Genomic DNA, 17,971 nt, shown 5'->3' with positions numbered 1-17,971 from the left:
GATGGAATGGCCTCAGCATCCCTCAGTTATCACTCAGATATATACCTGGTTGGGACTGACCGTTGGTGGACGTGTTTGCGACAAGTTGGAAAACCAAACTTCCAACCTTTATCTCTCATCCTGGACCCAAAAGCTTGGGCAGTTGACACTCTATTGCTAGGTTTGGCTGACTTGGATCCATATGCCTACCTTCCAACACCTCTGATTCCAAAAATGTTACAGAAGGCAAGAGAAACAGTAGGTCTTCATATCACTGCACCACCCAAGTGGGAGAAGTCGTGGATCAATGACCTCATGAATCTTGCATCAGAAACTGCTAGGAAAATTAAGGTGTTTCCTCATCTACACAGACATCCACGATGGCTGTTGTTTATTACTGCCCATAGTGGACGGAATCACTCATCCACAACCAGCCTCAATTTTGAAATCATACAGATGCAAATGACACATTTTCCCTAAGTGGTGCACAAACAAAGATATCCTGCCTCTCCAGGCACCTATAATGCAGATAGCTAAGATCCTATTCTGGCTCTTCGAAGAGAGAACGTTAGCACAAAGTATGATACAATTTTGCTACTCCATGATCTCTGACGCCTCTCATCATCATGGAAGAGAGAATATAGAACAAACAAGAACTTATCTGACCTACTCACCGATTTTGAGTATACACCCAAGGTTGAACCAACCTTGGGTATTAACCTGGCTGAACAAGACACCATTTAAACGAATTTCAAGGACATCTTTGGCAAACCATTCATACCAGACCTGCTTCTTCATGGTGTGTTAGGGACTGCAGGCAGACTGAGTGAAATATATGCCATATCAGCAGACCTGAGTTACATGCTGTTCTGACAAGTCGTATTAGTCTTATTCGTGTCTGCATCCTCATCGCCAAGAACTGCCTTCTTTCCATGGGTAGCCAGACTTTTGTCATAAAACCATGTCTTGGCTCAACATATTAGATAAGGCTCACCTACTAGACCCAGTTTGAGCTTTGAAGTTATGTTGAGGGAGTTTACACCTGTTTCTACCTATCAAGACATGACAAAACGATATATCAAGAAAAACTGTCTCATCCTGGATTGAGTAGGTTATTTGCTCGTCATATCAAGTTATAATCAACTCAATCAATCAATCCTCTCTGCGCTATCAGGTGCTTGAGGAGACAGCAAGGGAGCACCATTTTGGTCTGTAGGCTGCTGTTATGGGGGCGGTCTGCAGGGTGAGGCCTCTGGTCTTGAGTTCTTGCTCCACGGTTCGGTGCCAGGTCTCTTTGGGTCTGCCACGGTTCCTTTCCCAAGTGGAATCCATCTCAGTGCCACCCTTGGTAGTGAGTCAGGGGGCATTCTGCAGACGTGGCCGAGCCATCTCCATTGACGAGTTGCAATGGTCTCAGCGATGGTGCTTGCGCCCGCTCTGTGCCGGAGTTCCTCGTTCGAGATCATGTTTGGCCAGAAGATCCTCATGATCCATCGCAGGCACTTGGTCTGGAAGACTTCGAGCTTGCGTTCTATGTTAGCAGTGGTCTTCCAACACCCTGACCCATACAAAAGGACACTCAGCATGTTGCTCTTGAAGATACGGATCTTCGTGTGGGCGCTGAGGTTTGTTGTCCTTCAGATGGGCTTCAGCATTGCAAAGGCCTGGTTGGCCTTGCTGATTCTTGTGGTGACTTCCCTTGTGCAATCTCCATCTGTGGTGACCATGCTGCCCAGGTATGTGAATTTGTCTACTTCTTGCAGAGGCTGGTCGTTGATGGTGATTGGGTCGCCCACTCTAGTGTTCTTCCTCAAGACTTGTGTCTTCCCTATGTTGACTCGAAGACCTTTGGTGCTTGCTGTCTGTACCAACTGTTGTGTCTTCTGTTGGATCTCCTGGTGTCTGCTTGCCAGCACCCCGATGTGATCGGCTTAATCCAGGTCATCCAGCATTGAGGTCAGCATCCACTGTATTCCTTGCCTCGTGCCCTCTGTGGTGCAGCACATGATCCAGTCAATGGCCAGTGAGAAGAGGATCGGCAAGAGAATGCATCCTTGCTTCACTCCGGTTTCCACCTTGAATGGTTCAGTGAGTAGGTTGTTGTGGATGACTCTGCACTCAATGTTCTCATACAGGGACCTAATGACGTTGACAAGTTTCTGGGGGATGCCGTAGTGACGTAGGATTTTCCACAGAGAGGCTCTGTGCAGGCTCTCGAAGGCCTTCTCAAAGTCCACAAAGACTACATAAAGGGATCCATTCCACTCATGGGACTGCTCAAGGATCTGTCTCAGAGCGAAGATGTGGTCGATGCAGGATTTGCCCTTCCTAAAGCCTGCCTGTTCCTGGCGCAGGATGCCATCCACAGCAGTTGTGATGCATTGAAGAATGATATCAAGTTATATCCCCATCTCAAATGAACTTATTATGCATTTTTGTTCACAAGGTTAGAGAAGTTACAGAAGTCTAGCATTCATTCGGATCTGTTCTCTAACTGACATCATTCAGGCTTAGGGATGGATCAGTCAGCATTCTCTGGATTTTATCTCTGAGATCTGTCATTCCAAAGGGACCAATTTGATCTGGTAGGACCTATATCTTGTATCCACAGCCCAACAGGTCTCTCATCCAGGTCGATAGACGTCATAAAACGTGGCCTCACGGCTACCGCTGAATTTGCAGGGGTGGGTGTAACAGATTTTTCTCTATTGGAAGCTGTGCCCCAACAGATGGAGACCCCTCCAGTTGGGTTACTTAGAAGCTGTGTCAGATACCTTAAGAGACCGGTGTCTCTGGGGAAAGAGGATATACCTCCTGCCTCCTATTACGTACTCTCCTAAGGTATTATGATTAGGTAAATTATTTAAGGAATAAACCAATTTTTCAGAGTGAAATACTTTTCATCCAGAACACATACCCAATTATAATACACATTCACACTACCAGCCTCCCCACAGTAACATTTCTAGGGAGTATGCCTGTAATAACTGAGAGGTTCTTAGACTTAGCCACGAATTCTTATACCTGAGTGGAGATCACTCTGCCCGACCGCCACATACGTCGGCAGACAAGTTTTAGTACCTGTTAGCTAAAAGTAGTATTTGGGATGGCTGGATTTGAGGAGTAGTAATTATCCTAAGGAATGTTGTCTAATTATTCATGAAGAAACATATATTACATCGAAAATTTGGTTTTTCAAGTCATATAATGCAAATCATATAATTTTAAATCAAATTGATTTTTTATCACATCAATCATATTTGTGGGACTCAAAAGATCCATTTTGAAAAAGGAGAGTCTGGTTTGTGGTAGGTTTTCATGGCGGTGATATTTCACAAGGTCATCCGCTTGATAGTACGAGATTTAGTCGCTGGTGCCGTGTAGTCTCTTAATGGGGTCTGGTCAGTATCTCAATGAGGTGTGGCTAATTTGGGGTGCAGCCTGGACAGTATATGAGTTCTTTGCTTTGACCACTGCAAAGTTCAAGCATGATTCTAAATACAAGTATTCTTATTTGTAGATGTTTATGTCGAATGGGACGGGAATGGACAACGTCACTACTATTACTTTAAAGAAGATATGGAAAACTGTGAGGTTGTTGTCGTGGATGAACCCAGAGTACTGCAGCCATGTGATTTTATTGTCACTGGTTGCCACGTGAAGCGAGGTATGTCCTTTTATACTGATAAATGCATTTTATACTAAATCATTGACAGAGTGACCAGGGAAACCATCTTCATATATGTGATATAATTAAAATGTAAACGTGAAATATAAGATTCTTCAAGGCACAAAAGAACAAAAATGTTCCAGTTTTAATGCCAATAAGCGTTCAAATGCACAAGAGTACTACGTTTATATCAGCAGATGGAGTTTCACTAGATACAAGTACGCAGTTAGGGCTAATGAAAGTCTTGCATTGAGATGATGTAACTGTGTATTAATTGCATTTTCAGTCCATTTGTCTGCTCTTTCATTCACACTTCTAACAGAGCTCTTCAACCCTTACGCAAATGTGGATGCAGTGAGTCTATTGGTGGATGTGCCCTTTAAAATAATCGCTTACATGTGCCCAGTTTCAATAGGACTATTGCCCTTATTTCATCAATATTACATTTCCAGGTCATCAGAATATTATAAGCATCATATCACAGAGAACATTCAGTATATTCCAGTTCACTTAATTTGCACATCGTCTCAAAGATCTTGATTACTGTATGGGCATTGCAACATGTAATATCGATTCTCAAAACAATAGTAGGCCTTGACAACTGACGTAATAATTTTTACTTTGGTTGCTGCTTGCAAACGGCATAGCTCTGCAACCCTTACGTATGATTTAAAACCATTTGGTAGGTGAATTTCCTGTCATATCTAGATGACCCTTTAAGGTTAATTGGTCTTTTAGAGAAACTTTTGATGGAGATCTGTAATATTTTCCGTCAATGCCATAACTGCACCACAGCATATATCAGAAGCCATTCAACAGATTCTATTACAATTTATGGTGTAGACTATCTCATAGTCCTAGATGTGCCTTTAATTGGATTGGTTTAGTCAGCTCAATTTTCGATAGAGTTATGACTCTTGTTATATAAATTAATATATTCACATAGAATGTTGATTGTAACCACCATATGTCTCCAACATTTGTTGTTGTTGTTGTTGTTGTTGTTGTAGGGTTTAACGCCATTTTTCAGTGCACGATCGGCTGTACATGGCGGCCAGTATTAATGGTGGAGGAAGAACCCGGGAAAACCCCCGGAAAGAACCACCGAGCCATGAGAAGCTACTGGCAAGCTTTCTCACATACCCACATTGGCTGAATCTGAGACTCGAACCCTTGCAGACAGAGGTGAGATGGCAGTGATCCGTAACAGAGAGCGCTTTAGACCACTCAGCCACTCCGGGCCCCTCCAACATTTGTAAATAAATAGATACTATTTGGTAAGTCAAATATCTATTACACATATTTTCGATAGTGATATGAACAATCAATAGATGACTGAAAAACCTAATCTTATTTTGTTTTTGAGAACCTCCTCAGGTGATTTTATTACATGCCGCAGTTTTAAAAGCATGTGTAATCATTTTAACATATCGGTGAACGAACTCAGTCAGACAGTCAGTTATGTCACTCCTTGTCTGTTCTCTGCATCTTTTCTTTATTTCTTTATACATGTTATGTTTAGTGCGCATCCAACTGTATAGAGTTTGTTTGTCCATTTTGGATGTTTCGATACTACTTTCCTTTAGAGTCACAGGACCTTAATTAGCCAAAACGTGTAACTATGTAGTACCTTATATATACGTAGACTAATTATCACTGATGAGTTCAGATTTACTAACAGAATATTAATTATTTTATTTCCTAATATAACTTTTCCTACAAAAAATGTACATTACATGTACAAAAACAAAAGATCAATTGAATGCGATGTTGACTACAATATAAAAATAACATGTTAATGTAAATATTCATTAAATATCAGAATGTCACCATAAGATGGCAAATTATACCTTACTTCTCAGTTCATTCTCTTTTTTACTATTTCTGGCAAATCCACGGACCCATTTGCACACGATCTAATTTTTACATTATTAGTATAATCAGCTGTAAAACCATTTGAAAGGGTGCATCTAAATGTTCTAAAAGGCTCCTATGCTCCTAATGGTTCACCAGAATCAACATATACAGTAGTCCCCCTCTTGCAGCAGGAAAGTGGCCTTATAATGAGGGTGTCCTTTCTTGAGGGGGATGGCAAATGCAAATAGTAAATACATATGAAGAAAGTCACAAGTACATTTAATTCTAAAACATTTATTATTTTCATTAATATTTTCATTAAAAAAACGCATGCATGTTGTGAAATAAATGTAAAACAAACTGTTTCATCATTATCAAAATAATGTTATGAATAACCATTGATATAGTTTTAAAACTGTCTTTATAATTATGTTACAGATCATATCACCTGTCACTTTGTTGGTATCTGTCTAAAAAAAACAAACCAGTCTAGTCACCATTAAAATTATCCTTGCTGTTATATCTCCTGCATATATCGTTTAGTCTTTTGTTCCAATCTTCGACAACTTCATTTTTAACATCAGCTGATTCTCCCCTAAGGACAGAACACTTGTGTCGCACTTGAAATCTGTGCAACCATCCATTACTTGTGGTAAAGTTGTTATATCCCAATTCAACTGACAAAATTGTTGCTTTTTCTTGTCATTCAAATCAGGATACAAACATCTCCTGGCTCAAACAATCTTCCTTTCTCCGTCCATTTCACCTTCCCACTTCTGCTGAATTGTTTCCTTTTCTTTCACAATATTGTTTATCTGAGTCTTTATGACATCAGTTTTCTGCAAGGATCCTCAACACCCCCCCACCCCCGGTCAGTAAACTGAGAATTTTTCGATGACATGTTGATCTTTTGCAACTACAGTACTGATAAAACATTTTTTTATGCATTTAAACAAATTGCCGTGTGTTTTTAAAGGAAGTGATCATGTCATGTGATTCGTTAGTCGCAATCTGGTACCCTAATGTTTTTGTACATTTCTGTACACTAAGTGAGAGAAGCCAAAACAGCTTTGATATGTACCTTAAACGTCATGCAGATTTGACCTCGCGGTTGTTAGAATTTGCAATTTTGACAATTATTGTCAGTAGTAATAGCCACTTATTACCAAAGTGAACAAGCTCAACATCTTACTAAGGGAAGCCATAAAGGCTATCAAACCATTTTCCTGATGACTTGTGTATTGTACATCAATACTGCCACTTCTCAGCTGTTACTACTGTTCAATAATTGTAATCTTAACAATTATCAGAATGACTAAACCGGACATCTTATGATAACACAGCAGTAAGGCTAATTGGATTACATGTACTTACCCTTTTGTATGGATTCAAATTTGAGTCTTTCTCTGCTTTATGGAATAAATGTGGCTTCTTGTGAGGCGTAAATGGTATAATATTAACCTTAGTGGTACATGTACTTTAGTCAACTTTCTGTTGTTGTTGTTGTAGGGTTTAACGCCATTTTTCAGCACAAGATAGGCTATACATGGCGGCTAGTATTAATGGTGGAGGAAGAACCCAGGAAAACCCAGGAAAGAACCACCGACCCACGAGAAGCTACCGGCAAGCTTTCTCACATATCCACATTGACCGAGCCCGAGACTCAAACCCACGCAGACAGAGGTGAGATGGCAGTGATTCGGCCACTCGGGGCCCCCACTTTAGTTAACACTTCTGTCAGTAACGAAAACATGACATCAGGAAACAGAAATTGGATTACTTAACATGCGTTGTGAATACAATGCTGGTTTTAGATACATATTAAAATTAAATGCGGCCGCTTGTGAGGGGTAAATTTATATTATTGCACTAATATACTGGCCGCTGGTCATGTTAGCCAGGTGGCCTTTCGTGAGGGGTTCTTTTGAACACAAACTCATTGGTGCCAACGGGTTCTGGCCATAAGGAGCGGGTGGCCGCTGGTCAGTGGGGCCGTTCAAGAGGGGGACTACTGTAATTGTTTTATTATGTTTATTTATGGACACAAGTATCCTATTTATTCTTACAGTTATTTTCGCTTGAAGTTTGCACAAATATCCCAAGTCTCTTCAACTTCCTAATTGATGGCTGTAACACAGTGCATTAGGAAGGCAGCATAAGGTGTGCAAAAATGTTGCAAGTTTAATAAAATTACTGCAGTTTTTAGCAATCGATTATTTCCATCTGGTTCTGTTAAGTCTTTGAAGCTAATTTCTAGTGAATACAAAAATAATAGTATATAAATAAGGTAAAGTAAAGTAACTGGTGTAATTAGTATATACCAATAAATGAGCTCAAAATTGTTAGAATGCCAATAGTCTTTGCTCATGTGCTATAAACATTTGAATGGACCAAATGGTTTCAAACTCGAAGATGAAGATGAAGTTCAATCCAGTGAAATTTCAGGCAATGTAATAACTTTATATTGCACCACCGTATCATATCAACTTACCTCATACAAGATGCTCCATATACTTTGGCAGACATACATGATGTGTCATACATGGTGTACTTACATCATGATTTAATAGTTTCATACTACATAATCATAATCCATGCATGAATGCTTCGTGTTTCACCATACACGCACCTGAAACCGCGATAAATCAATAGTTTGTCTAATGTGCTTCATATAGCATAATGAATAATTGATAGATACATCGTGTACGCAGTTTCATATTTATCATTCTGGTGAAGTAATATGACATTTAATATGCTATTAATTCATGGACACTAGCAAACTTTGAAGTTAAATGGAGATCTACATTACCATATACCATAGGGGTGAGGAAATATAGTTATTCAGTCCCATAGATCACCGCAATGATAACCTTACAGAGTGCAATATGTGCGATGAGACATACAATATCTTCTTTGATTTGAAGAAGATCTTCCATTTATCATAAGAAGGAAACCAAAATATACCTAACTCAGTTGAATTTTACAATTTAGAAGCAAGTTAAAGAGCTGATGACTGGTAATGTTGAAAATTAAGGATACTTGTATATCTTAATATCTGAAGTTCTTAGCACATTATAACATTTACACTATCACAATGCTGTCTTTTAATGTTCATTTGTTAGGGTTCGCTGAGACGAAAAATACACACAGCTATATAATCCTGTACAGTTTGTGAATTCTTTAGATCCGATAATCTGTATATTTTATTCTCTCATGTCCATAAAACTTTGACTGCCATAATGTCTTTTACCCCATCTTATTAGATTCATCATTGCTCAAAAACGTATTTTACTGTGATTTCATATAATGTAATGATACAAACCATTGCACGCAGGTATGAAAATAATTTGGTATGATCATTACCAATGAGGATTGGAAAGTGATATTTCTTTCATGGCATATTAATTCCATTGATTTTCACATCATACACGAATGAAATAAGTCTAAGACATCATTGGAAACAAATACGAACATAATATATAGATGTAAATATATCTTGCGAGCTTGAAATCCAAATTGTCCAAGCAATGTGGGGGAATCCAGTATTTGTACAAAGACTTCTTTGTGGTCAGATTTGTAAGACATTATAAGAAAATGATCTGAAAGATATTCAAACATATATAGAACAGATGAACGGCAAATAAGCCATTGTATATGTAGAGTTACTAAACTCATAGAACCGGAGAATAGAAGATTTGAAAAGAGTGAAAATTGAAAGATTTCATGATATAGTTAACTAGAGATTTGTTGCCATAACCGCCTGTGTCAGACCTTTACTATTCATAACATCTGGTAAAAAAACAAACTTGAATCTACCAAAGGAATTCATCAAAATGAGATAGCCCTTCTAAAGAAAGACGAAATTAATCGGGAAGTGAATCAGGATCTGGATACTTGCAATAGTTACTATTCCAACTCCAACAATTGCAGAAGGATTTGAATGACGAAGAGCTTAAAACGTTCGTTGATGACTTAGGGCGATTGTTGAATAATAACTTATTTTACTATGCAGATTTAAAAAGTCACTTCAGATATATTGCACTTAAAAGTTAAGATCTTTGGGAGTTATACCCCACCAGATCAATAACAATTGTTCCAAACAAAATTTGAACAATAAGATTAAAGATTCAAGTTTTCAAGATACCAACAATGAACCTGACAGGAGATAGTAATGTTGGTTTAGTACATGATATTGTATACGAATTTAATGAGAAGAAATATATAAACGATATTCAAAATGGAATGGGAACTTTAAAAAAGAGGAACACAATGCTGTCCGAGTCTGAATGATGAGATTTAACGTGAGTTTTCATCAAATGTAGACTTCAATGCTTGAAGTGATAATGTATAATGTGATGGATTTGGAGTTATGATAGTTATATAGGACAGAGATGTTATGCCCTTCAGCAGGTTAATGGCATATATATTTAAATTAATATTGAAGTTACTTAAGATTTTGTCAGGGTTAACAACTTTTAATTTTGCAAAGAATATATGAATACATTTACATATATAATTAGCTCCTGCACCCTTTTTGGTCAGGTATGATTGGGTTACAGGTCACATGTCCAGTGTTACAATTGCATTTAACACTGCATTATGAGTCTGAGTTGCTTTATTGCTATATTATTGTAATGGGATAGGTGTTTGATGGCTATATCTTTATGGGATGTGTCGATGTGAGCTCTTTTTGGTGCATTAAATGTGTTGAAATAAAGATGCAGCTTAACAAAGTATGTATTGTTTCAGGACTATCCTGGATGTATGGGAATGACAATGGCATGCCTGATTCCACAGGAGTTGTGCTTAATGTTAGAGATGATGGCATGGTTTTGGTATGTTCAACGATCCTATTTTGCAGGTTCATTCTTGATCATGGCTCTCCGCCCAAATATTTATGCGCAGAAGAGAATTAAATAATCTATAAGGAAAGTTAAGCAAAATGCATTAATATTGGTGTCATTAATCAGAATCATTGAAGTCTTTGGTTTGATACTCTTCCAGCATGGATGAAGAATGAAAATTTTAAGATATACATTTCTTAAACTGTAGATAGTTACTATGTACTTTCTTATAAGCTTGATGACAAGTAAAACTATTTCATTCCAGGTCCGCTGGCCAAATAAATCTAAATCTTACTACAGATATGGCACAGAGGGACAATTTGATCTAGAAATATGGTATGTGTTGACTTTTTTGTACAAATGGACACTTTAGGTCATTTGTTTCCCAGGTTAACACAAAATACTGATTTTATAGTATTAACGATGTGAGTTTCCTGCAGAGAATAAATATACCACAAAAGTGACCTACTCTGAGCTAACAGACTTAGGCCCTAAAAAAAGTGTAAAGCACATAAAGGACAGGTCACTCTTGCTCAAGGGCTTGAGATGATTTTGATATTTTCTATAAATAAAACACCATTCCCGCTATAAACTTCATGTCATATACAGTTTGTGTTGTGATACTTATGTTGTTCACAAACTTGACAATATGTTAACTGAAAATATTTTGGAATGAACTTTTTACACAAAATAGTGACAATTTAGTTTAGAATTATGATTCAGTTATTATGTATTAAATAATGGTGACAACTGTGAACACAGTCATCTCAAACATATTTGATATTGATAGACATCTGGTATATATCATTGTGAAAATGCATTTGTTTTATTTGTAACGCAGCTCAGAATCCCTTTGCGAAAGAAATATGTGAGTATATCACGTGCATGCTTTGACACATATCAAATAATGTGACTTTAGATTTTCCAGAAAATATAGTGGAAATGAGGATGGTTTTGCAGTTGTCTTTTTTGAGAAATGTACCATTAGGTTTTCCGTCGTCAATATCTTTATCTTTCTGTCTATCCCTATTTCTCTGTCTGTCTGTCTGTACACATATCTCCCTTTCTAGCATTGTTTTGAACTGAACGTTTGGTTTATGTAAGAAACCAAGTATGGAAGTCGAGGAACAAATGTGATGACTAAAACAATATTCATTTTTATTTAGAACCTTAATGTGTTGATTCTTCTGTTTTCAAAACACATGCTTTCAAAGAGCACTATGTATATATAAAAGGGTTAAGCACAAATGAGATTTATAACCCCACATGACAGTAGATGGATACATATTACTTGAAAGATATACATCATTAAATCTATCCGCCAGTCCATAATTCACTTTAGTGTTGTGGAAGAAAAGGTATTGACCATAAAGCTGTGAAATTATCCAAAATAAATTATGAGAAGGAATGCAACGCGAGTAAAATAGAATGAATCCAGGTGCACAATTTACCATGTACAAAGAAAACATTAATTAATTAGTAACCGATTATTTACTTCCTACGGATTTATTTGAAAGAAATGAGACAAGAAAAATACTGTTGCTTTGTTTTGTACTATTATATTAACCTGCCAAATATCAACACGGGCACACACTGTGTTGTGTACACTCAACTGCATCAGGGATTTATAGGCAGACGTAAACTCCGGATAGTTAGTCTCCTGACAGTAATGCCTAAAACTTGGTTTGCAGATTTCAGGTCATGGGACATTGTCCTTGCAGTGGTCAGTTGATGTAGGTAATTTGTGTGATTTTTACAAAATATATACAGGAATAATGGCAAAACACATTTATACATCAATAGCATATCATATACGAGATATAAGCATTAGTCTTTCCAACGCTGATGTTGACACCGGTAGTTTGGATTTTATATATATAGTGGTAAATCAGAAATCCGTAGAAACTTTATATACTTTAAAGAATGCTTGTATAAACATTGGTTATGCGTGCAATGTGAAAACATGGTAAAATGAAAAAGTGTTTAATTTTAACAATTGAAGAAAATATTCTTTAGCGTGTCCATAATTGTGTTCTTTGTGACTTGCACATAAAAATCATGCACACTTCCTAACTATAAATGCGTAAAGAATTGTGACATGGCAAACATAGGGCATGAATGGGCGTAGAAATTAAAGTTGCTGGTAGTTTCAGATTATACATTTCTCCGTAATACTTTCTTTCTCTGTTTGACTTTCATCATTGTTGTAAAGTTTTATTCAATATATGCATGGATAGTTTGGGGTGTAGCTCAAAGACTTCCACAAGGTCAGTTGAATAGTATTCCTGGAATTAAGATATCACTTCTCCTCAGTGATTGTTTTGGTTTGCTCACAAATTTGGATTACGTTAAAGGAGATGTCAAGGAACAACCATGTTAGAATTATAATTCATTATTTATGTATGTTTACTGGAAATACATAGATACATTCATACATACAGAGATGCATATGTAGATAGATAGATGTATACATACATACATAATGATACAAACCGATAGATGGGTAGTACAGTTTACATAATATGAACAGACATTTATTGAATTAGATAAATGCACACTCGTATAACAAATGGTTTAATTTGCTTTCAGTTAATGATTCTAGTCACCAATTTATTTCTTATTGGTGATATATGGATTTTAATGTGCACTATGTCTACATGAAAATGTCACTACTATATTGTATTAGCACTCGATGATATAGTTACTTCTTTAAAATTTGCATCTTTATACATAAATTAATCAATTCTCCATGAAACATAATTTTCCCAACATATATAATCTGTAATGCAAACGTCTCTTGAATTTTCTTTTATCTTGAGGTTTTATGCATTGTCTGTATGGGGACATATGTATTGTGTAAGCAATGATCTATTTTCTCATCCTAATTGTTATTTTTTAAATAGCAGATTCATATGAATCTTCCTCTTCAAAATTATATTATTGTATTGTTTTTCACCCCAGGAAGACAGTTTTGAGGACAGATGGACAGTTCGTTCTCTTTCCCTTTCGCTCATGTGAAATTCATTCTATGTCTTGCAGTTTAACTAAGCGTTGTGCACACTCAGCTGCAGGTAGATTGGAATGTATGAATGATTATTAACAGAGCGGAACATAAACTATATTAGCAGTAAACTGCAACATTTTAAAACTACGGATCAGATGATGAGAAAACATTTCATAGAAGACTAAAAAATATATTTATCGGGTATTGAAAATAATAAAATTATTATGTAGCAACAATATATGTCATCAAACTTACAGAAAATGGAAGGACCAAATAATAAATTATATTATTCTTACCAAACAACGTATCCATTAATTCCATAAAATATTATAAGTTTGCTTACGATATTTTCTGTTTAGCGTAAGGTTTTCAAAATTTGAAAATATGTTTAAGATTATTTTCGATTTGCCATATAAAATTGTTAAATTATTCTAGATTTGGCCATGAATAATACTATTGTGGAAAATATTTGCTTTCAGTTACCAATAAATTGGCTAAGAAGGAAATAATAATATTCATTTGTGACAGCTATTTTTATTACATCTACTACATTGCAGCTGAATCCTTGGTTATTATTCATGACTGCTCTAAATGTAGTTAATCCAATTATCTAAATGATGGGTAATGCATTATAAAGGATCTTGGATGTATTTCTATGCTAGCTTAGAAAGTAACTAGTGTTACCCTGTGTAGTGCAATATGTCAGCATATCATTATTTGAATTTCAAGCAAGTAGCGTTGATATAAAAAATAGAAATAATTATTATACTATATTATTTTTAGATTCCTCGGAGTTCATCATGGAATTATCTGATATGGTTATGTCTATACTCATCTTTAAATCTGTTAAGTTATGCCTAAAGTATATTATCCATGCATGTGGATGATGACAATGTTTCTAAGCGAAATGTAATTTATACCATTTAGTGGACAGTTGAGAGGGGATCCCTATACTTTAATAAAATCTTCATTGAAGAACTTTGAGGCAGTTAAAGAGGTTACAAATAAAGTCCATAATCATTGTCAAATATGCTTCTTTTCATTGTTGTTGTCTGTATTATCTGTTTGCAAAGTAACATGCTTATTCTAATTTCAGAGCTGTCAGCCTATTTCAAGTTAGGGAGCATATTTGTTTGAATTTGCTTGACAAAGTTTCCGCCCTGGATATACCAACGTTCAGGTTGTTTGCATTTAATGAATGATGGCTACCATTTTGAAGTTATAAAATTATAGCTATATATTTACGTATACAGACATTAATCCATTCTTAATAGTGCAAATATTGCTGTTGTTGTTGTAGGGTTTAACGCCATTTTTCAGCACACGATAGGCTATACATGGCGGCCAGTATTAAAGTGGAGGAAGAACCCAGAACAACCCTGGAAAGAACCACTGACCATGAGAAGCTACTGGCAAGCGTTCTCACTACCCACATTGGCTGAATCTGAGACTCGAACCCATGCAGACAGAGGTGAGATGGCAGTGATCCGTAATGGAGAGCGCTTTAGACCACTTGGCCACTCGGGGCCCCTGTGCGAATATTGAGTTGCTGATCATAATTATTTGCCGTATTTAATCGCCTATTAATTTACACATCATTTTACTCAAATTGTTGTCATACATATATAACAACTAAACCTCACAACCACAACAATATGTATTTTGTTAGTTGTTGAATAAACAATAGCTGTATATCATCTGGTGAAGGATTATGTTCCATATGGTCTCCTTCAAGTGTGAAGAGTGGCTCTTCTGAATTAATCCAAGCTGACAAATTATCTATATATAAGGCAGCTAACCGAAATAACTTGTTGATGAGTTTCAAATAGTTCTAAGTGGTGTTTAGAACAAAATAACTGATTTCATGCTAAGACATCATATACCAAATTAAGTATCAAGCATCGGTTCATATTAATATTTCATTAGTTTTTTCATCAAGCATAGGTTCATGTTAATATTTCGTTAGTTTTTTCATCAAGCATAGGTTCATATTAATATTTCATTAGTTTTTTCATTAAGCATAGGTTCATATAAATAATTCATTAGTTTTAAAATTAAAGGAGAACACTTAAATAAACTTTGTAAATTAATTTTTGTCAAATGCATTATTATTCTCATTGATCATTGTTACTCGTATATGATCATCACACAGTTGGGAACATAGGTTTTCAGTGCTGTTAAACTGTGCAGCTTGTTATCCCTAAACTACAGCCATACCTTAGTTACACATTAATCAAAATTAAGTCAGTTGCAAAATGAATATAGTGCCCTCAAACATCCAAACTATGTTCTGTTATGCATGTGGCAAGACAATACATTTGAGCATGAAATTCAGAGACACTTCTCTTGTGTCGAGTGATGTATTTCATCTTGTATGTAAGAAACTCAACTATACTCACCCACCGTACAGATACATACCTGCATATAGATAAATGAACAAGGAGACCACAATATTGTGAGGCAGTTTAATTCACAAAATATGAAAGTATGTCTTTCAAATTAGATAAATCACTACAGTATCATAGCAAACAAGTATAGTTGCTTAATTTAATAAGTTAAAACACTGTTCGCCAGGTTTTTTTTATTGGTTCATTATTACATGTTGGTTTATATGAGTACTGCTGTTACCTTAAAATTTTGCTGTTGTGTTGTCTTAATACCATTTTGTTCTCTTGTAATTAAAAAACATCCTGTCAGGAGAAATAAATTAATTAATTATTCCTAATTGTAGGATGATGTTTAAGTCATTATAGCAATTTTCCAATTTTGTTTCTACAGTTTTGATGTGACTTTGTTTTTTTTGCTTTATGCTATGTTTGATATTGGGCTATATGTGTTTTGCACACAAAGGTATTGTTTTTTGTTTGTGCTGACAAAACAGTTTTTTAAGAATCTTTCTTATCAATTCACTAGTATTATATAGTTCATTTTGGCTGAAGGGAAACAATGGTAAGCACATACCTACAGCTCTCTCTGTCATATGAACTCATGAGATAAACAATAATGCATTTGTATTTGACGTTGTGCACACTCAGTTGCATGAGTTAGATGTGGATTAATTTACTATCAGCATAACGTAATGGACACTTTATTTAGCATTAATCTGCAAACGTAACTTCATGACGCAAACATGTGATACAAATTAGCATAATTCAATACAATTCACATACAATTAAACGTACATATTATGTTATGTCCAAATTTTAATTGATTGTACTTGTCTTAAAATGAAACACTTTTTCACTTCAGCAACATTAGGTAATTTCTGACATTATTTGATGTGCAATGTATAAAAATATAATGACCTTTTTCAGTAATAAGGTTATTTGATAATGCTCTAAATATAATTTGTGCATTTTTAAAATTTTATCGCATATGTAAATGATAAATACAAGGAGTAATACTTAAACTTAATTGATGAACTTGTAGAATATATCCATTTTGACCCCTGCTATTTCTTGTTTCGCTGATGGAAGGAAAACATCAAATAATTTGCTTCATATGTAAAAAGATCCTATAGAGATTTAAGTAGGAATGCCCCTTTTACCTTTATAGGAGTTACCGTTATGAACATCTCTTTCTAACATTGTGGACGTTGTATGAAAAGATCAAGCTCTCCCTGTTTAATAACATTTGAGTAGAGAATTCGGACAGTATGTTGTATGATTTCCCACAATGAGCATATTTCCGGTTTACATTATGGGCATCTGAATTAGGACAATTTTACAATGCTAACTATCGTCTAGAACATTTCTTATGCATGTGTTCATCTTATTATGGGTAGATATCTTTCATCCTTATTTCAGAAAAGCCCAATTTAACAATATTCGTTAGATGCAGAGAGTATAAATTTTTTAAAACTGATATAAGGAGCTACAATCATCTGAAGATTTGGTTACATTTGGGTTTGTAACCATGATGCATTTTTGAATAAATGTAAGTACTTAAATGAATCTGAGTCTGTATGATCCAGTAATTACCCACTACGGCATAATGATAATGCGTCTGTGTGCCTCATTTAAAAATTGATAATTGCTCTCTTTACAGTATGCTTTAGCTGTTCATCTCATTTCATGGCCTTTGGACAGAGTTTTTGAAATCATATGTTGTAGGTTATTTGCAGTGTATTAGAAGACAAAAATAGACAAAACAACCAATCAATTTCGGTTGTGGAGGTTGAATGTACTGTTGCAACTGCCAGTTCAAAGTCAGTATGTCCTACCCGATTGAGTCTTTGTCGTTGATTGAAACTATCATTAAAACTGCTCTGTCTACAGGAAATGATTTCAAGAAGACATTAACGATATAGATAAATACATTGTCAGTAGTTAGAGCAACATCTTAAACATAAAACACAATCTTAAGATATTTCGGCTAATTGTGCAAATCGAAAAAGGTCTTACTGCATCTTTCTAAATGTGGAGAAGGTATATGTTTAGATTGACCATAAGATACATATGAAGAAGCCGAATAAATGCAGCGATACAGTTTTACTCCAGTACGTTTGAATTTGTTTATAATAATTTAATAATTAGCGTATATTTAGAATCGTTGGTATAAAGACATATTATTGGTACATCAAATTCTGATCCATCCATGCCGCACATGTAAACATTA

General features: G+C 35.6%; 1 protein-coding gene across 1 annotated transcript in view; it reads left to right on the top strand.

Moving 5' to 3' along the window:
• LOC149791327 (uncharacterized) overlaps positions 1–17,971 on the top strand; it is a 100,534-nt gene that overhangs the window by 69,496 nt on the left and 13,067 nt on the right. The window contains exons 18-21 of the mRNA XM_089969856.1: positions 3,500–3,646; positions 10,256–10,341; positions 10,616–10,686; positions 11,192–11,218. Coding sequence (XP_089825982.1) covers positions 3,500–3,646; positions 10,256–10,341; positions 10,616–10,686; positions 11,192–11,218 — 331 coding nt within the window. The remainder of the gene's footprint in view (positions 1–3,499; positions 3,647–10,255; positions 10,342–10,615; positions 10,687–11,191; positions 11,219–17,971) is intronic.

The sequence above is a fragment of the Sinohyriopsis cumingii genome, chromosome 9, assembly GCF_028554795.1.
Source record: "Sinohyriopsis cumingii isolate HCF-2022 chromosome 9, ASM2855479v2, whole genome shotgun sequence".
Classification (NCBI taxonomy): Eukaryota; Metazoa; Mollusca; class Bivalvia; order Unionida; family Unionidae; genus Sinohyriopsis; species Sinohyriopsis cumingii.
The sequence above is the reverse complement of the archived record's forward strand: the minus strand, read 5'-3'. Positions and strand labels throughout refer to the sequence as shown.